This window comes from Ammodytes marinus, assembly GCF_949987685.1.
Source record: "Ammodytes marinus genome assembly, chromosome: 9".
Classification (NCBI taxonomy): Eukaryota; Metazoa; Chordata; class Actinopteri; order Uranoscopiformes; family Ammodytidae; genus Ammodytes; species Ammodytes marinus.
In genome coordinates this window covers 1,145,199-1,167,493 of record NC_137213.1, presented here as the reverse complement: position 1 = coordinate 1,167,493, position 22,295 = coordinate 1,145,199, and the positions used below count along the sequence as shown (strand labels likewise).

The 22,295-nt window shown below is 40.5% G+C and overlaps 1 protein-coding gene across 1 annotated transcript in view; it reads left to right on the top strand.

The window, feature by feature from the left end:
- The window catches only part of blvra (biliverdin reductase A), a 40,383-nt gene extending 18,494 nt beyond the window's left edge, over positions 1-21,889 (top strand). The window contains exons 2-7 of the mRNA XM_080033828.1: positions 4,990-5,109; positions 6,329-6,448; positions 17,066-17,163; positions 18,114-18,221; positions 18,329-18,497; positions 20,888-21,889. Coding sequence (XP_079889954.1) covers positions 4,991-5,109; positions 6,329-6,448; positions 17,066-17,163; positions 18,114-18,221; positions 18,329-18,497; positions 20,888-21,143 — 870 coding nt within the window. The 5' untranslated portion in view covers position 4,990 and the 3' untranslated portion in view covers positions 21,144-21,889. The remainder of the gene's footprint in view (positions 1-4,989; positions 5,110-6,328; positions 6,449-17,065; positions 17,164-18,113; positions 18,222-18,328; positions 18,498-20,887) is intronic.
- The last annotated feature ends 406 nt before the right edge of the window (positions 21,890-22,295 follow it).

Here is a 22,295-nt window from a genome sequence, read left to right as displayed (position 1 = left end):
CTGGCAGGCCCAAGGCCGGGGTTGTTGTGAGTGCTCTTCTCAAATCATGAAAAGCTTTCTCCATCTCAGTAGTCCATAGCACAACAGGGGGGGGGAGTTTTCAGGGTAGCCACCCGCAATACAGAGTCCACGGCTGCATAGTCAAAAACCCAGTGTCTGCAGAAATTTGCCATCCCAAGGAATGAGAGCATGTCCTTTTTTGTTTTAGGGAGGGGTATGTTGTTCAGCAGTCTCACCCTCTGAGGTGAGAGGAGGCGATGTCCATTTTTTAACACATGTCGCAGATAGGTGACTTCTGGCAGACAAAACTGGAGCTTAGCCAACAATGCTCTGTGACCACACTCGGCTAGTCTCTTCATGAGCACAACAGAGTCCATGTGGCAGGCCTCTCGTGAGGGGGATGCTATCAACAGGTCATCTGCATAAATCAACAGTGTGCTTCCACCAGGAAAGAGCAAATCTTCAAGATCACGTCTAACCGCTGCTGCATAAACCGTGGGGCTTTCAACAAATCCTTGGCAAAGTAACTCCAACAATATTGTTTATTGTCGCAAGTGAATGCAAACAAGTATTGACTATCCGGATGCAAGGGGACAGAAAAATAAGCTGCCGAAAGATCTACGACTGTGTAGTGGGTGGAACTAGAGGGGAGAGCAGCTAGGATCGAATTAGTGTCAGGCACAATGGGAACTGTGGGAACTACAATTTCATTGATCGCTCTTTGATCTTGAACAAACCTCCATTCATCAGGATGGTTTGGTTTCGGAATAGGCAAAATGGGCGTGTTGCAGGGGCTGGTGGTTTCTTTCAGAACCCCTTGCTCTAATAGAGACAAAATAACACCTCGTATTCCTTCAATTGCTCTCTGAGGCAGCCTGTATTGTTTAATCCTGGGCAGCCTGGCATTGGCCTTCAGAGTCACTCTGTGTGGGGGAGCTGAAGTGACAAAACCAACATGATTTTTATGTTTTGCCCACAAAATTGTAGGAACTTCTGAAAGTTCTGAGGGGGGTCCATACTCCTGTGGAGGTGGTGGTGTGAAACTCACAAATGTGTTTTGTGGTAAAGAAATGTGTTCTTTGAAACTAATCATATACAAATCATCACCCAATTCAGTCACTGTTAGTGACGGAGGGTTTGTTTGGGTTTGAGAGGCCGAGTCAGCTGCTCTCAAGGACTGGCACTTTGACACCATCTGTCCAAGGTGCACTGGCTTACTGCCTGGCGTGACAGCAATACTGGGGCAGACTTACTTACATTGAACAGTCGTCTCTGTGCATCATTCAATTTAACTGGCATGGCTCAATCCAATCAAGAGTGTTCTATTTCTCATTTGCAAACAGCTTGTACTCATTTGAAGGGTTAAATGCAGCTGTACAATAGCACTTTAGGAGAGGCCTTGTTGCGGACATCAATGTAGCGCATGTGGGGGATTCTTTAGCAACTTTCTGAATGCTTTGTACATCTAAAATATGTGACATGTTAAAATTTGGCAAAAACCAGCAATACAAACTGTCATTAACTGATTCCAAAAACTGGGCAGCTTGTATAGCTTTATGGTCTGGACAAAACAAACCCTCCGGAGTGCAATGGATAGTGGCGTTAAGTTAAGGCAAGGCAAGGCGACTGTGGCTCAGGTGGTTAAGCTGGTTGGCCAATGATCCTAGGGTTGGCGGTTCGATCCCAGCCCGGCCACTTGTGTCATGGTCGTTGTGTCCCTGGGCAAGACACTTCACCCACCTTGCCTCGTGTGAATGTGTATGACTGCTGTATGTTTGAGGTGGTGGTCGGAGGGGCCGATGGCGCTGAATGGCAGCCTCGCTTCTGTCAGTCTGCCCCAGGGCAGCTGTGGCTACTATGGTAGTTTACCACCACCGGTATGACTGTGTGTGAACGAATTGTCTGGAACCCTGTAAAGCGCTTTGAGTATCATGAAAGGCGCTATATAAATCCAAGCAATTATTATTATTATTATTATTATTAAGGCAAGGCAAGGCAAGGCAAGGCAAGGCAAGGCAAGGCAAGGCAAGGCAAGGCAAGGCAAGGCATATAGCACAATTCAGACACAAGGCCACTCAAAGTGCTTTACAGGGGCAAGATTAGAATACATAAAACACATTATAAAACATTTAAAAGCGAATAAAAGAAGCAAATTAAATGAAAATAGCAGGTTAAAATGGAAACAAAAAAGTCTTCAGAGCAAATCTTCAGAGCAAATCAAGTTTACAAAGCAAATCTCTGCCCATCAAATTTACAGGACTGTTCAGGGTTCAACACAACTTTTTTTCCCTACTGGCCAGTGGATCCGAGTTTTACTGGCCCCTTGTATATTTTCACTCGCCCTGCACACACTTTTTTTTCTTCATAATTTAGAAAATAATAATACCTGTATTAGAAAAATAACCAAATCTAAAGGGAATATCTATACTCTAACTGTATAGATATTCCCTTTTAGATTTGGTTATGTTTCTTTTAGTTAATTATATGAAATGTTGAGATTGCTCATACACATAATATAAAACCAGGCAAACATATTGAATTTGAAGCCTACGACTGAAAGTATGTGGAAGGAGTGGGCCAGTATTTTAAAGTCCAGTAGTTTGATGATTGTTTTTATTCTTGAATTTGGGCAGTTTAATGGATAGTTCACCTGCAGAAGTCATGATCAAACATAGGGAAAAATAAGAGATGAAGGTCTGATCAGTCTTGGTGGTGTGGTAGGCTGTTTTTATTACTTTCTCTATATGCATTAGGGATGTGAATGTGTCGACCGAATGACCGGTTTTCCACTTGCGCTCAAGTTGACTTTAAAAATAGAATAGAAATCCGAAAATCAGGGGGTTATGCCGTTTTTTTAATGGGAGATTTCAATATATAGGGATGGGTCCGATCCAGTATCGGTATCGGGTCCGATATGGCCGAAATCTGCGTATCGGATATCGGACTGACAGCTCCGATATTAAAATCCGATTTTTTTTTTTTTTTTTTTTTTTTTATAATTTTTTTTTTTTTTTTTTTGCTATGTAAGAGCGAACATGCGCCGACGTTCGGTGGAGGGAGAGAGGACATCACTTTATAATTTGACATACAGTACATATCAGTTTGTTAGCCAGTGAGCTAACCAAAGCTAATCCAAGTCAAGGAAGTGGAGAGGCTTGTGACAAATTCTACTATGTAAAATACAGCCAGAGAGAGAAAGACTGTTTAGACAAACAGACCACCACATATTCTAGTGGGGCAGAAGTGATCATTGAGAAGGATTTCTGCCTTTAAGATAAACCTATATGCATTTGTGTATATTTATTGCTCTTTTAAATTAGAATTGCTTAAGCCTTCCTAGCCTAATACATAACATCACCACCAACGAAAAAATGTATAACAATTATGATATCGTATCGGTCAGTATCGGTATCGGCCGATATCCAAACCCCAGGTATCGGAATCGGATCGGAACTAAAAAAAGTGGATCGTCCCATCCCTAACCGTGTATGCGAGTTCACGTCTGGTCGTGAGCGCGCTGCAGGAGCGTCACTTAAGCATGAAGTGTCAGCTTCAAATAAGAGTCCAGGGAGGGACCATTTTTTCAAACTATTGATACAAAACAATGCAGTGCAAAATATGCTGCATAAGTTAAACGCTCGTCTAGACTATGACTTTAAATCACCTTAGAAACACACAATGCCTTCGTCCGAGCAAAGCAGCGTTTCACCGTGAGATCTCGCCAGTGAGTGAGCGAGTGAGCCGCTGCGCAGAAGAACTGTGGTTTGTGGCTAAAATAATAACCGGGGATATTCCCCCCGTTAGCGATTTCAATGGGAAAGACTTCCGCGATCTGATTGTATGTCTCGAGCCTGAAAACACAGAGCCATGTCGGCAGACAAACTGCGCGACTAAAGGAACTGTCCAGTGATCCGAGTCCCTCCGTTAGTTTCTGTCTACAACCGACACAATCACCGGAGACGCATTCACAGCGGTTAAAAAAAGCCTCTCATTTGTATTACCATTACGGCTTTGATGCAAATACTGCAACATTACGGCGGCAGCTAAAGGAAAAACGTTTCACCCATTTGAATATCATGGCTTTAGCATTTTGTGTGGGGTTTGATCCATGACACTGCTTTATCTGAACCATTTCCTCAGCTCTAGTTTTCAACGCAGTTTCAAGCAGTGGCACATGACGTGCACGTACATATGTAACATATCTATCAATCAATTCTTTAAGTTCTTCAGAAACTCGATCATTCTTTTCTTTGCACACATTTGCACATTCAGTACATTCATTCATTGTTTTGCTTTTTAGGGACCCCAGGAAGAATAGTTGTCACAATGGTGACAACTAATGGGGATCCAACAAACAATAAACAATAAACATTCCCACTTCCATACACTTCTACGGTGTTAAACCATATTGCCACACATCTTCTCATTTGACCAAAATCCCAAGCTGGATCTCCATGTGGGCCATGTACAGTTGAACTAGCAAGCGTCATCGTATCTGTGGTAAAGGACCACTCCATGGGCCACTTTCCACCTGTCTGCTTAGACATAAGGGATGTGTAAGGAACCACATATTCCCAGCACTGTTTTCTTCCAACTATGCCTGCTGGTGTGTGTTCAGGAAAAACCTTCTCAATGTGTGTGTCTTCGTCCTCTGTCATATTATGTGTCTACGCATTTTTACTGCTTTTCTTCTGTGTTTTGATGTGTTTTGTTTTAGACTTTTGTACTTCTTGTAAAATATAGCTAATTTTTCATTGCTTAAACACAAATTTCAAAATTCTACACACTTATCTCGTGTGTGTGTGTGTGTGTGTGTGTGTGTGTGTGTGTGTGTGTGTGTGTGTGTGTGTGTGTGTGTGTGTGTGTGTGTGTGTGTGTGTGTGTGTGTGTGTGTGTGTGTGTGTGTGTGTGTGTGTGTGTGTGTGTGTGTGTGTGTGTGTGTGTGTGTGTGTGTGCGCGTGTGCGCGTGCAATGCCCGGTATGTGTCAGTATGTTTGGAGCAGTGGTGGTCGGCATAGGAACAGCAGGTTGGGTGAGGATCAGAGACATGTTAGCTCCGCTAGCTGGCAGTCCTGCAGAGAAACTCACTGTCAAAGGATTCGTATCCAGGTAACACACACACACACACACACACACACACACACACACACACACACACACACACACACACACACAGAAGCCACCCAGCATGCTTAGATAAACAGTCAATAATTGTCCTTGATAGACAGAAAAAATTGATAATCTACACAGAATACTGACGGGAGAAGTCACAGTACAGACGTTAGATGGACTGTTAAATGAATGGAGCACTGTGGTGTTTACCATGCACTCATTAAGACCCTTACTATTACAATTAATTAGTTAAAACTACAGGCTCCAAAATAACCAACCTATCTCCAAAATGAGCTTTAGAACCTTTATGAAGGTATACTGTATTGCAGAGGTTCCCCTTAAACATGGATGATTCAACACACAAGTCTTGTACACAGCTGGGCGGAGGGCCGACAGGCCGGCATATTCCCGGCTTTCACTGGCTGTGTAAAAGGGGCTAGTAACAAAGGATGACAGTAGGGGCCGGGTGTCTTGTCTTAGAATGACCTCACTACATAACACATTTAGATAGTACCAGAGGACAGGACTGATGGAGACTCATTTCTGCTGTCTTCTGGATATGCATTGAACTCATATGTACTGAGTACAATCCTGGCTTTACATACAAGGACAACTGAGTGAACATTTCTGATAGTTTTTGTTGCTCAAAGTCTGGATTGGTCTTAAAACACATATAGTACCTTAACCCCAACCTTATTATTATGAGTACGGTACAGTATAATTGAACCAAGGTAATGGGGCTGTTTAGCTGATCATTTGTTTCTAGCGGAACATGACGCCTCCAGGCTTCCATCCTTTTGTCATGTAATTTCCAAACATGTATTGAAGGATCCGCCCCTTGAGATGCAGCATCTGCTTTTAAAGGGATTCCTCAGGGAAACAAAAAACACTGAATGAATCAACTATGACACAAAACAAACTATTACAAAGACCAGCACATACACACACAGGCTCTCACGTTATCCCCCAAACCACAGCCATTGCAACATAATAAAATAAGTATAAATGAGTACAATTGTCACATGTAGGCTACATTATTAGGAAAGTAGTAAACCAACCCAATTCACAATATAGGAGTAAATTGGGACTGGACCGTATCCCATCCCACATAGTCATTATAATCAGACAGGACAGTCACAAGAAATTAGATTTCTTAAAAAATAAAACAATCTAATCATAATGGAAAATAATAAGAATTCCAATCTTATGTCTCCAGGAGAGCCCTGGACAGCGAGCAGGGAGTGAGTCAGATCTCAGAGGAAGAGGCTGTGAGTAGAGAGGACATCCACGCAGCCTTCATTTGCACCGAGAATGTGTCGCATGAGGACAAAGTCAGGTAATGGCTCTGCACTTGATCTATGTCACATAATGAATACGTTTGTACAGGAAATCAATCCAAAAAAATGGGGAAAACCAACAAAAGAAATGAAATGTGTTGTAATAACTCATGCCAGACAGTGAGTGACCACAGGTATACTGAAGCTAATACTGTATGCAGGCCACCTTCTGGCCACTGGTGGCAGCACTGAGGTCACTGCTAATAAACTAGAGCAGTGGTTTTCAAACTGTGGGGCGCGGGGTTATGGCAGGGGGGGCGCAGATGAATATGTGAAAAAATTATGGTAACGCTTTATATTAAGGTTCTTGTTATAAGCCTTAGTTAATAGGTAATAAGGACCTTGTAAGATGCTTATTAACATCAGTTTGTGTTAATAAGACTATATTTAAGTGTTAATAATAACACAATAAACATGTTTACTGTGTGATTATAAGACTTTTATAAGCACTTATAAGAAACTTCTTAACTATTTATTGATTGCTTAATAGCATTAATGAAAGTCTCATGAGTTTCTGATAGCTGTTAATAAAAGCATTACAAACCCATCTATTGAGTCTTACTAACTTACCTATTATGTCATAGTTAAACTTTTACCAAGGATTGTTTGTTGCTTTATGAAGGTGAACACACCTTTATTATTTGTTTATTAGCAGTTAACTATGTTCTAAGAACGATGCTTATTAAGGTTAATAAGTCCTTTATTAATCAGGTAATAATGCATTTCTATGCTCTAAGAACAATACTTATTAAGGTTAATATGTCCTTTATTAAACAGGTAATAATGCATTTTGAAGGTACCTGATCTAAAGCGAGAACAATGCTTATTAAGGTTAATAAGTCATTTATTAAACAGGTAATAATGCATTTTGAAGGTACCTGATCTAAAGCGAGAACAATGCTTATTAAGGCCAATAAGTCCTTTATTAAACAGGTAATAATGCATTTTGAAGGTACTGGATCTAAAGCGAGAACCATGCTTATTAAGGCCAATAAGTCCTTTATTAAACAGGTAATAATGCATTTTGAAGGTACCTGATCTAAAGCGAGAACAATGCTTATTAAGGTTAATAAGTCCTTTATTAAACAAGTAATAATGCATTTTGAAGGTACTGGATCTAAAGCGAGAACAATGCTTATTAAGGTTAATAAATCCTTTAACATACACTTTTTAACAGTTAATAAGTACTATATCTTGTCAAGGTGGATACAATGTGAATTAAAAAAAACTACATGTAAATACAATGTTACAGAGGTGAAGCTCAAAAACTTACTTTTAAAGAAAAAAAAAACACTTAACAACTGTGCAATTGTAAACATGTTTGTTTGTTTCCCAGAACTTTCATGAACAACATTTTACTAAATGTAAAAAAATAAATACCTTTGTAAAATAAAAATGCTGCCTGACATCAATTCAAGTGTCCAATGATTAAGACTATTAATTTAAAATATTAAATGAATAAGAACAACAAAACAATTAAACAAGTAGAGCAAAAAAAACTTCCATCAAACAATAATAAAAAAAAAACTCTGTTGTAGGTAAAACAATATAAAACGACGTGGGGTTGTATGAGCAATCCTCACTAGAGGAATTTGGGCGAGACGTTGCTGTATCAGAAGTCAGCATTATACTGTTGCAGATAGGACAAGCAGAAAACCACATACAACTATATAGATGCTAACCCAGTGGTTCTCAAACTTGTTTTGTCATTCCCCACTTTGGAGGTGGGAATATTTTCAAGTCCCACCGTTCCCCGATTGTGTCAACAAAATAGTAAGAAAATTGGTCAGTCTTAAAAGTTTAAAATGTATTGAAATAAAATCAAGTAATACAATTCAAAAATAGATCATTTAAAAAAAAGCCTTCTTCTGCTGGCCCCCTCTGCAACAGTATAATGCTGACTTCTGTTATACTTCCTCTTCCTCTTCCCATCGTCTGAGGAGGAGTCAGAGGAGTCAGACGACAACGGACTTGAGCCCCAGGGGAAGGTTGAGTCAGGCTGGTCTTTCTTGTTACTGTATAAAGACAACACAAAGAAACATTGATCACAATTAGACAGATAGCAGACAGGTTATACTAAGCATTTAAGCGATTTGGACATGGAATCTGCAAAAAGGGGTGCAGTATCAAAGTAAATTTAGTCTGTAATGGTGACAATTGTTGGAAAAAAGTAAATATTTTCTTTCATTCAGATAGTTGTCCCTTCAAGAAATCTCTCTCCGTTGTCAGGTCTTTTATTTTTACATCCTGGCATTCTAATTTATACCTGGCCAGCTCATGTTTATATTTCTGTAGACCCAGTTTGGCAGTTAGGACAATTTGGGCAGCATCTGGGTCAGCACAGAAATAACCATTCAGCATTACTTTGCCCCTTCCTGACAAGCTAGCATGACACAACTGTTAATAGATACGTTTGGTTGCAGTTTTTATGATAGTGTAAGCTAAACGTTAGCTCAAAAAAGAAGCTCACCAAAGCTTCTGAAAGAAAGTAATGTAAGCTAGGCAAACAACTAGCAAGCTAGAACCAGCTAACGTTACTATAGCATTACATTCTTAAACTTACCAGAAGAGTCATCCTCCAGTTCGGACCTCACCCTCTTATTTTTCAGAGACCTGGTTTGGGGTGCTGACCGTGCTGACGACTCCGACATGTTCTCCTTACTTTCGTGAAACACTTTGTCAAGCATGGCCGTCAAGCTGGCGTCAAGCCATCAGCGACTAGCATACACGGAACTTCCGGTTTTACAACTACCTTCAAAATAAAAGCCCTTTAAGGATCTGATTTGAGGCACAATTAACCGATCATACGAGTCATATTCATCATAGATTGTGAAAAATATACTACGTTCTCGGGGCATCTCATTTTAACACTCACTCAACATGTGTGCGCACACATAGAGGTGAAAGAATCACTTCAGAGCAAAAACAAATATATTATGCACTCATTATGCTAGATGCCAAAAGACAACTGTATTGGCCATTTGTCCTCTATAAAACAATAACTTGAAAATAAAGAAATCAAACAAAACAACGTAATAAAAATGGCCACTGAGGCACTGGGGGGACGAATCGTACGCAGGGTAGGGAAAAAGAGTCCACTGTCCAGTCGGGAACTTTGTGTTTTTGATGGTTTATTGTCTGGATGTTACAAGCAAACAAAGCACATTTGTCTCTCTCCTGTATCTGGTAAAAAACCATGACCCTACCCAGTGCCTATCTTACCTGTGCCCGCCCCCCTCTATATATAGGCACCTGGTGCGCCACAGCTGGCCACTAATTACAAACAAAAGCATAAATAAACTCAAATTAACTTCAACTAATAATGCAAACAAGAAATTAAACATTAAATAATCAAATTAATCTATATCAGGCCAACAAACTACACAAATGTTTTTACAATTAAATCGGACAACTGAATAGCTCCAACATTCTGGCCCCTAATTGGGGAAAGTGTAAACACCCAATTACTTAAATACATAAAGGGAGCTATTCTCTCTATCTGCCCCTAAGTCTTAGACTATATTCTATTGTCTTCTTCCCGATAGCTGGATGGGTAGTGCTGAAAGAGAACAATAAAGATGGAAGACAGGACAGATGGAGAAAAAGAAAGAATATTGTCCATTGTCTTATGCCGTAGCCTCCAGGAGCAGGCATATCTTGGTCACAGGTCTTTCCAACACGCTGGTCTTGGTTTGGATGCAGACGGAGCGGACCACTCCTATGGAATCCGACTTTGTACTCAGAACTTTGCCAATCAACCGTGATCCTCTTGGGGCTGTAGCATCAGCAATGATGACACGTTTTCCTTGTGAAAAGTTTCTTCTTTGATAAGCCAAGTATTGTCTTTCTTGCATGTAGAATTGGCACTTGTGATCCAGTATTTCTGTCTAAGTCTATACAGCATACGGTTTCTACCATCATGTCCAAGTTGTGGATGAATGTGGTTTGTGGCCTTATCTGCATATTTGACAATGGTATTCACTCTTGTTTCTCTTTTGACCTCGGGGTCATCAGCAGGAAGCACAGCTGGATCCATGTCAGCTACAGGCCACTCCTGCCCAAACTTTATCCATTTTTCAAATTTCCTCTTCAAACCCTGGAGCTGCTGTTCAGTCACACAGTGATTATTTGATAGCACAGGGTCTTCTTTTCTGAAGGGCAAGCCTATGCAGTTATGAGCATTTTTCATCTCTGTTGTACTTTTCGTAATCCCCATAAATGTAATGTCCTCTCTTGACAACTCCAACTGCTCCTCTAATGCGTTCTCTTTAAAGTCGTGGTTGTATTGTTTGCTGGGCAGTTCCTCCAGGTGTGTCACAGAGATACAGTTTGTTGTAACAGAGCAGCCAGTCTTCACTTGGGTATTATTTCCACCACGAAGTGGTCCATTAATGACCCAGCCGACTCTTGTTCGGACAGCATATGGTCCTTCGCCGGGGCTGTTGATCAGCTCCCAGGGTTCCATCACTTTAGCTGCATCAGTGCCGATGAGCAAATCCACTTCTGCATTAATATCATGAAGCTTTACATTCCTCAGATAAGACCACTTTTCAACATCTTCTTGACGTGGAATGTTCAGCCTGGACACCGGCATAGTATTTTGAGTTAAGGTATTAGGCAACTCAATAAAATCATTGGCATCCATACCAGACACTTCCAAACCAGTCAATATGGTGGTGCCCACAATCCTTTGTTGGCCCATTGTGCTTAGTAGGATGTTGGCTGGCTTGCCATTCAAGCCCAACTTCTCTGCCAAACTGACTGTACAGAATGTACCGGAACTCCCTGGGTCCAGAAATGCATACGTCTGCACAATTGTGTTACTCATGTAGGCTTTAACTTTGACAGCAACAATGGAAAAGACAGTATTGTCCTCATCACCGGCCCCTATATGCCCACATGTCTGAGGCGGTCCAGGTGAAACGCTTAACGAAGAACTCACAGATGCTTGTATTTCTTTAAAGGATGTACCTCTATCCTTTATCTCAATGTGAAGTACTGAGGGATGCTTCATCTGACACACATTGCAATCCAAGCGACTCCTGCAGTCTTTACTTATGTGGCCAGGCTTTAGGCAACCAAAACAAATTCCCTTTTCCTTTATGAAACATATCTTGTCCTGATGCATCTTCTTCTTAAATAGTGAGCATTTCTCCATCGAGTGAGTTGTTTGTTGGCAAAATAAACAGCATTTGATGTTACCTTCAGTAGAAGAGGATATGCTTTCGTTGGCCTCATAGCTTCTATCTCCTTCATTCACTGCAGTGATGCTGGTGGCAAATGTGCTTCTTTCTTTCCTTTGATTTGCATAATCTGTGTTGGGGGCTTTATTGTGGCTGGCAGGTTGTGATTCTTGAATGTTGCCAAAAAGCGGGTGAGAAACAATCTTGACTTGTTTCTCCAAAAAGGTCACAAGGTCAGTGAACACAACTTGTCCTCTTTGCTCCTGCAGATCACATGCCACCGTCCTCCATCTTTCCCTTAGCTTATAGGGCAGTTTCAAGATAATGCTTCTGAGGTTGGATGGCATATCCAACTCCTTCATGTACACAATTTGCTGTGTTAAATTTGCACAACCTCGAAGAAAGAGTGAAAACGATTGCAATGCTTCCACATGTTCTGTTTTAATGGGTGGCCAGTTGTGAATTTTGTCCATATATGCTGAAGCAATTTTATGTTCATTTCCAAAATGCTCGGTGAGAAGGGATTTAGCTGTTTGATAGCCCTGAGCAGGGGGGAGATGATGACAGCTCTTCACCAGGTCCCTGGGCTGGCCCCTGGTGTACTGTTCCAAAAAGTGCAGGCGATCACTCCAATTATTTGTTTTTCCTTCTACGCCAACTTCAAAAGCTCTGATAAAGGATTGAAACTGCAGCGGATCACCATCAAACACATGAATATCTCTTATTGGCAGAGCAGATGCTAAATTTTGCTGAACCAGCAATGTTGTGATATCATTCTGACGCTGCATGATGTTAACAATATCATTTTGGGTGTTATGGTTGCCGCCTAGATTGAGATAGGATTCACATCCAAACTGTTGAGCATCATGAACCATTTGTGTGCCTTGTGCTTGAATATTTGTTGCAGGTCTGAAGTCAATTTGTGTCACAGCTGTGTGTTTAGGCCTGACAACCAACCCTGGAGACTGTGGTTCACCCAACATTTCACTTTTATTTGCATCTTTTGGTACAAAAAACTGTGCATGTGGATTAAGTTGGCTTGTTATTTGAGCAGCGTTCCTTTCAAAATAAGAGCTCATTCCATTGGATGCTTTTGAACCACACTTTAAGTTTACTTCCAGCACATGAAGTTTTGCATTGGCTGCTGCCAGTTCAGTTTCCAGAGCATGCCTTTCTTTTTCTTTTCTTAGCTTTTCTTTTTCTTTTATTAGCTCCTCTTCCTTGGCTTCCAGATAATGTTTCCTTGTTAATGCAGCCAGTCGCTCTGTTAGTGCTGCTTTATCAGCTTCAACTTGTATTCTTACAGAGGAAGTGGTTGATGATGCTTTGGATACATGAGAACTGGCTTTGTAATGAGACCCCTTAGGATATGAAATGTTTGAAACACTGTCCTCTGGATTAATCCCATCAGAAACAACACCTTGGTTGTCTGGAGGTTCATTAACATTTTCTTTAGTTTGCACATATGGGTGACCTGCATCAGATAACCACTTCTTGGCTTCTTCTGTAAAACCACAAAACGTTTTCATTTTTGCATGGAAATAATTATCTTGTCTTTCAACTTCACTCTTTGGCAGGTTTACATTCACGAAAGATTCATGTGTTGCATTTGCTTCCTCATAGCATTGAATGAACTGACCCAGCTGATATTGCACTGCATTCACATCGTCAGTTGATTCCATCAAGACAGACATTTGTTCCATGTATTTTTTTGCTTGTTTGCATTTTAGAGACCTCTTTTTTTGGCTCATTTCGATGTGGAATGCCAAGCCTTTGGCTGTAAACTTTACGTTCCGTGGTGCAGCAGACACGGGCAAAATGTCACTTTTTGCTTTTAACGCAGTGTCGGACATTTCCATATCCTTTTGTCTCATTCCGAGGTGGGATTCCAAGCCTTTGAATGTAAGCTTTGCGTCTCGTGATGCAGCGGACACGGACATAGTGTCGCTTTTTGCCTTTAACACAGGGTTGGACATTTCCGTATCTATCAACTCCGCTGCCTTACACTCATTTAATTGCCACACTTTTTATTTTTCCTCTTCAGCACAGAATATTGCCACACATCAGACATCTGGTTTGCATCATCTGGTTTGCATTCATAAAAGAATTAATGCATTAATGAATGAGCGTATTTGGTGATGACGTAGTGCGCGTCACCGTGCGCAACCTGCTGGCTTGCAAACTTTTCGATTTATTTACAAATCAACTTGCTTATAGTGTGAAACAATGCCTCGAGCACTCCAATAGTGTTACTGTGTTCCAATACGGCTTCCAGAGGGAATCTTTTCACATACCAATCAGTTGGCTTTGAGGGATGTTCGCCGACCAGCGGCTCCAGGTTGCGAGGTGTCTTTTCCGCATCAGAGGGTGAGCGATCCAAACAACTTCACTGTCCAATGTCCACTTTGAGGGGGCTTTCGTCGGGGGGAATACTTTAGGGAAGGTTTTTTACTGTATTGGCCATTTGTCCTCTATAAAACAATAACTTGAAAATAAAGAAATCAAACAAAACAACGTAATAAAAATGGCCACTGAGGCACTGGGGGGACGAATCGTACGCAGGGTAGGGAAAAAGAGTCCACTGTCCAGTCGGGAACTTTGTGTTTTTGATGGTTTATTGTCTGGATGTTACAAGCAAACAAAGCACATTTGTCTCTCTCCTGTATCTGGTAAAAAACCATGACCCTACCCAGTGCCTATCTTACCTGTGCCCGCCCCCCTCTATATATAGGCACCTGGTGCGCCACAGCTGGCCACTAATTACAAACAAAAGCATAAATAAACTCAAATTAACTTCAACTAATAATGCAAACAAGAAATTAAACATTAAATAATCAAATTAATCTATATCAGGCCAACAAACTACACAAATGTTTTTACAATTAAATCGGACAACTGAATAGCTCCAACAACAACATTTTGGAAAGAGGGATGAAAATCAGTGACTTTAGCCAACTAAGATATGGCGCTGCAAACCAAACTCAGAAAACTCATTTTTGAAGGTACTTCAACTAGAAAAACATTAAAGCTAATCAAATACCTTCACCGCTCTAACATTGTATTTACATGTCGTTTTTCTAATTCTCATTGTATCCTCCTTGACAAGATATAGTACTTATTAACTGTTATTAAGTGTTTAATAAAGGACTTATTAACCTTAATAAGCATTGTTCATAGAGCATAGTTAACTGTTATTAATTGATTAATAAAGATATGGTTACCTTCATAAAGCAACAAACAATGCTTAGTAAAGGTTTAACAATGACATAATAGGCAAGTTAGTAAGACTCAATAAATAAGTTTGTAACGCTTTTATTAACAGCTATCAGAAACTCATTAGACTTTTATTAATGATATTAAGCGATCAATTAATAGTTAAGAAGTGTCTTATAAAAGTCTTATAATCACACTGTCAACATGTTTATTATGTTATTATTAACACTTATATATAGTCTTATTAACACAAATTAATGTTAATAAGCATCTAATAAAGGTCCTTATTACCTATTTACTAAGGCTTATAACAAGAACCTTAATATAAAGCGTTACCAAAATTATTTGGGCAAGTCTGTCTGCCTATCTTTCTCACTCCGACACTCAGGCCCTCATTTATCAACCGTGCGTAGACCAGAAAAATGGGTGTACGTACATTTCCACGCAAATCTCGGCATTTATCAATATGGACGTGAGCGTAGGATACGCTCAAATCCCACGCCAGCTCTCAGCTCGTGTACGCAAGTTTGTAAACAGCATGGACTCGCAGTGCAGGCTGTGCCGGGTAGCCGATGACTTTGTTGGACAATTATTAGAAGATAATACAAATGTTTGCTCAGACCAAAATAAATATATTAATCACTTAAAATTGTGCAGCTTATGTAGTACGAGAGCTGATTCAATAGTGCGCACACCGGCCACTTAGGAGCCCTGCATGGGACTGCGTAAGGGCAGTTGTCTCCGACTTGGAGCAGCTGGGGGGACACTGAGGCACGAGGGCTGCATTCATTCAAAATGTTAGCCTAAGTAGCCTATTAAATATGTAGTAGGCCTACACTGCTCTTTATGATAAAAAATACACGGCACAACATTCAGCTTAACATTTTATTTATTTGAAGCACTTTTTAGATGTTAGTTCCTCTTTTAATGTGTCATTGAATGCTTAAGCGAGCGATTTATTTCCACCGTTAACCGGCACGTTTTTCCGATCTGCTGGTGGAGCAGGGCAGTGGGCGCTCTCACAGCTGATCGTTGCCGGGTCGGCTTGTGCAGCTGACGGCCGGGCTGACCAAGCGCATGCTGTCATACAGTAAAACGCAAAATGTGTTATTTTTAGTTTGTAAACCCCATTTGAGTAGTGCTATCTAAAAGGGCCAATTCATTCTAATCATTCAAATCTCTGGAGACGTGTATTTATTTTATGGGGACCATTATCGGACAGTTGGTGCGTCTTTTTCTCCTCTACCACTTATATTATGCCCGCACCCCCAGCCCAGTTGGTTGCATTTCAGAACAGCAACACGCTTTTTTTAGTGACGATTTTTGAGTCAGACCACTTTTTCTTCGTCTATGTAAAGAAATGGCGACATATAATTGTATATGCTGTTTTATAGCATTTGGGCGATAGTAGCCTACTGATGTAAACCTAAAATGCAAAATCCTCAGCTGGAGATCGTTTGTTGTCAACACCAACGCTGTTGACCGCAGCAGTTATTTCCTTCCTAACTGCTGCCTTCTGCCGTTCTTGTAATGCTCCGAAATGAAACTTTTTTTTTTCTACTTTCGCTGTTATTCTTTCAATTTCTACTTCAGAGAAGTTCCTCTTCTGTGCCGTAATGTGCATATCCATGTCGTAAAACCTCTGGGCGAGGCCTGTAAACTGAGAAAATATAGGGGCGTGATACGATTGTTTTCAGCCGCCGCATTTATCAATAATGGCCTGGCGTACGCTGAGATTGGCGAGATACGACTGTAAATACCACGCGATACCTGGCGTAGGGAGGTATTTGCGCCAGAATCTGCACCAGTTTCCACGCAAGTTTGATAAATGAGGGCCTCAGTCACTACTATCCATGCTTAAAGGAAGCAGGATTAAATTACTGGATTAAGATGTTAAAATGTATTTAAAAAAGCACAATTTTTTTTAGAATGTTTCAAAAATATGTTTAAATTTGTAAAATAATTAAAAGGTCTTTCAAAACACACAGGGATTTAGAATGTTATTTTAATTTTTTTTTAGTGAGGGGGGGCTCACTCTCTCACACTTTGAAAACCCCTGAACTAGAGCATCTTCACAGCTCTGTTCTCTGAATCTCTTCACAAATCTATTTCTCCCACGAGGAACTGCATAACTTTTAGTAACAACATATGCATAACTGATTAGTTTCTCATTAGAATTCCTTGTTTGACCAAGAGAGCTCCTTCCTCCTGTCTCACCAGAACCTTTCTGCAGGCCAAGAAACACGTGTGTGTTGAGTATCCCATGACCATGAGCTACCAGGCTGCTGTGGAGCTGTGGGATCTGGCCCAGGAAAAAGGTGATCCTCAGTTCTATCAATGTGTCGGTCTGTTCCAGCTTCAGAGGAGGACCACCCAGTGATTGTTTAGGGCAGTAATTCAGGGGTTCAGTTACTTTATTAGTAAATGGCTACATCCCCTTTCAAGTTTTCCACTTCCGAGGGGTCACAGCGCCCCTGGAGCAGTTTGGGGTTAAGTGTCTTTCTCAAGGACACAATGGTAGAGATTGTGGGCACCGTAGATTTAATAGCAGCCACCACTAGTTTTACTACTAATACCCTCCTGTCTGGTGCCGGGGATCCAACCAGAGACCTCATGGTTACTGGGTGGACACTCTTTCCACTAGGCCATCCTACCACCCCGTTTACTTCCCCTCTCCAGTGGATGCAACGGATATGTTTTAAATACAGTTTCATTATCAGTACTAGAGCTGCAACGATTAATCGACAAATCGATTATTAATCGATTATTAAAATAATCGCCAACTATTTTGATAATCGATTAATAGTTTTGAGTAATTTTTTAATAAAACAATTCCAAATCCTCTGATTTCAGCTTCTCAAATGTGAATATTTTCTGGTTCCTTTAATCCTATTATGACAGTAAACTGAAATATCTGTGGGTTTTGGACATAACAATACATTTGAGGACGTCAACATGGGCTTTGGAAAATGTATCAACATTTTTCACAATTTTCCGACATTTTACGGACCAAAACACCAATCGATTAATAATCGATTAATCAAGAAAATAATTGACAGACTAATCGATTATCAAAATAATCGTTAGTTGCAGCCCTAATCAGTACTAGAGAGGACATGTTTGGGGGGTAATGATCTGTCAGTTTTAGGAAAATGTCTGTGTGATGTCCTGAATTTACTATAACTACGTTGTACATGAACCCTGAGCTGGTCCAATGTACACAGGCCCACCTAACTGTGTGTGTGTGTGTGTGTGTGTGTGTAATCAGGTGTAATTCTCCATGAAGAACACATTGAGCTGCTGTCAGCAGACTTCAAAGAACTGAAGAGAGAGGTAGAAGGGAAAACCCTCCAGGAAGGAACTCTTCACTTTACTGGTAAGAGACAAGAGTGTGTCTGTAGGCGGGTGGCTGTGATACTTCAAATCTAACTATCAGCTGAATAAATGTAGAGTAATAATGTGTGTGTATTTGATTTTTCCGAGGCGGGGCTCTGAAGCCTGGATTTGGATTCCTAGCATTCAGTGGCATAGCGCGCCTCACCTGGTTGGTTGAGATGTTTGGAGAGTTGACAGTGACTGCAGCCAGTATGGAGGAAGACTCTGCTAACAACTACAGCAAGATGACTGCACAGCTGCTAACAGCTGACAGCAGGTCAGAGACAGGACTTATTATAACATCATACTTAGGGGAGAGTGGCCTAAGTTGTGCATTTTGGAAGTTGTGCCACCCCTTGTTTCTAGAAAACCATGGAAGAAATTGGAAATGTGACCACATATTTAAGAAGAGCCATCCATTTGACTCATCCTGTAAAGAAGGGAGACACAAGGAATAAGATATAAGCACAAGCTCAAAAAATTGTGTTTTGCCTTTCAAAGTAAAATTTCCATGATCAAGGTTTTTTGATTATTGTGTCAACAATTATAGACAAGTTTGAACACATTTGACACGTTTTAGTGCTTTGGTATGCTACACTTTGAGTCTATATAGTTAGCACAATGTCAGCCCTAAATTGCTGCATCATGCCTATTATCCAAAATTCTGGGGATGGGGTGATTTGTGCCAAAGGGCCTAGGTGAGTTATAAGTAAGTAAGTAAGTAAAATGTATTTATAAAAGCACATTTATGACAGTTTGCACTGTCCAAAGTGCTGTACATAGTGCATTCAGTAGGTAAACAATGAAGGTAAAATAACAATAACCAAAATAAAAGACGTAAAGCCCATACATCCACATAAACACAGATAGTAGTGCAGACGTAAGATAGTTAATGGCGAGTAAACACCAGGGTGTACATATGGGTTTTGAGCCTTGATTTAAAGGCAGAAATGTAGGGGGAATCACATTTGTCAGGTGGCAGTTGGTTCCACAAGCACCGAGCAACTAGTGCAAAGTACATTTCTGAGAGTTGTGCCAGTGCATGGCTGTATACGCTGGTCACCAAAAGAAAGTGATTGTCTACAGTAGCTCAGAAGAGAGTGACATCTCAATTCCACTTAACGACACCACTGATGAGAGTTCAGATGGCCAGAAAGATGATGATGGTGACTTTGTCATTGTGAGCTTTGCAGGTAAAACCATTAGATCTGCTAGGCCTTGTTTAAGAAAATTGTCCTTCAATCTTTGTCACCTATTTACTTTAAATACACCTTAAATAAGTAATTGTCTAATGGATTTGTCTTGCATTACAGTTTATGAGATATATAGCAATGGCACAATTCACCCCGTGGTATTCTCTCCAACCGCACAACTTACACCACACCGGGGGGCAAGTTGTGCAACAAGACAACTTTTTTTCCGAAAGCTATATTTCTTCTACAGTTTATTCCAGATCCAAAGTTTTTATTGCCAGGGATGCACAACACCCTGAAATATATGTACATATTTGAGTTGGAGACTTTACTGTCAAGGCCTTACTTTAAAGTCACTTTGAGTGAAAAGTTGCACAACTTAGGCCACTCTCCCCTATATATTAGGCCACTCTCCCCTATATATATATATATATATATATATATATATATATATATATATATATATATATATATATATATATATATATATATATATATATATATATATATATATATATATATATATATATATATATATATATATATATATATATATATATATATAATATTTGTCTTCATGTATGTCTACTAGGGATGAGCACCAGTAGTATGTTCCAAGATGGAGGAATCAAATTCATTCCTTGAGGATCCATCATGTTCTGGTTTTATAAAATCTATATTTAGAACGCATAGTCTATAGGATAACAATACACAGAAAAATGAACTGCCCCACGCTTAATGCTTTTGTCAAAACAAACAAACAAACTAAAGTTAGTCACAATTTCAAATGTCTCTCCTTAGCCCGGATTACAGCTGAAAACAGCTGACACACTCCCCATGGCTTCCTTAGGCTTCAATAACTTCTTTTGACTCATTGTACTAGAAGCGCTACATTACTGTAGCTTTACTTTGCCTGGCATATTTTACACTCCACCTGATTTCCTCCTGTTTCCACAAACTACTTCCAGACCTGGCTGAGCTGAGCTGTAGCCCACAGAGAGAAATTTAAAATGAGTGTTTCTGTTGGTGAGACGCGCGAGTAATTTACCGATCAAATACACACTGGGAGGAAACCAGGAAGTCTCTTTGACGGCTGTTTCCTTGAGTATGTTTTTGATTCTCAAATTACATAAAGTCACCATGGTAAATAAACCAGTCCCAACAAGCACACTGGAGCGTTTAGTGATTTTGCAAAGTTTGTATTTTTACCTGCTCCCCTTGACTACCAGTGTTTGAGCTAAGCTAACCTGAATGAGCGACCTTTGCCCATTTCTATATGAAAAATGCAGGCATAGTTACAGGAACGGTTTCTGTCACCTTTTCTCGAGCCACAGAGAGAGGTAAAAATCGTAAACAAATAATTATTGAAATATTCCTTTCAAAGTGACCTACTGAGTGTCTCTGCCCTGGCTTTGTGGTCATGACAGTGATGTGCAGAGTTAACATGAATCCTCTCATGTGTGTCCCTTTTTAGACCTGTGACGTGGATCGAGGAGCGGGGCCCCGGCCTGCCAAGGGCCAAACACATCAACTTCCACTTTGCCTGCAGCACAGTGACTGAGATCCCCCCGGGCCCCCGCCAGGCTGTGGGCCTCTTCATGCAGGACCTGCTGCTGTTTGCTGCCAAGCTGCAGGGCCAGGTCAGCCCAGACGAGCTGCACCGGGAGAGAAGCAGGATCCTACACTGCCTCAAACTGGCAGACAGGATACAACAACTCAGCCAAAGATAAACCACTCCATACGTTTAGACGTGAATTTAATATTCATCACCATGCCCATAAACATACGTTTTTGTGCATGGTTTTTGTTGGATTATGTTTTTCTTTTTTTTTAGTAAAAGCTGTACTTTAAGAATCTTCTTTATTTACCTGGTTTATTTCAATGTGTTTGAGCACAGAGCCTTTGTCAGAATGGGTCAGTGTGTGGTCCAGGAGCCCTGAGGCCCTAGGCAAAGCGCTAACAGTCTCTTACCCCAGTGACACTGACACTGATTGGGTCACACTTGGCTCCAAGTTGAATATTCATGTATTTGTCATTTAAAAGAGGGTTGCAAAATGAAATGTAAGTTCAAGCCTGTTCAACCCAAACATCCATTGAACATTCAAATGGGTGACAAATTTACGGAAACCCCCTCATTAAATGAGAGGAGAAATCTAACAAATGCTTCTTCACAGGTTCATGGTACGACTAAGAAATTTAAATCAAATCATGCTCAGAGCATGTATAAAGTGCTGAGCAGGACCAGTGGATTCTGCTTTTGTATCATGGAAACAAGAGAAAGATTACCATCGACAACAATGTAAAAATATGCAATGACCTCCTGCTTGTTTTTGTCTCGTCCGTTCTGTCTTAAATGTGAACACTTAAGTTGTCATGTCCCTCACCTAATGTTATGTCTTTCACCTGTCTTGTCCTGTACTGCATCACTGCCTCTCAGTGCACACAGCTAGTCAGCCTCGCGCAGTGCAGAGTGTAGCTGGCCAAATGTAAGTTGTTAGATAGTAAGCTTGTTAAGCTCAATAAGATGCACTTTCTCATCTTCAGGGTGAATTACTGTAGATTGTGTCAAGCGTGCAAGGATGGATGCTAACATTAACTGGTTTCTAACTTTTGCCTTAAGTTACTGTTTAGCTAACAAGCTAACGTTAGCTGGCTGCTGATAGCCATGGACCTATTACCCTCCTATTGTACTGGGGTCAATTTGACCCCACAAGACATTTCTTTTTGCGTGAAAACATGTTTCTCATTCACCAAATGGTCTGAAAATGATAGGGGTTGTTCAATACTATGCTTCTGATGATTCCTATACATTTGAAGTGTTTTGATCAAATTATGGGTGTTTTATTTAATTTTATAACACCTGTTGTACTCTGCGGTCAATA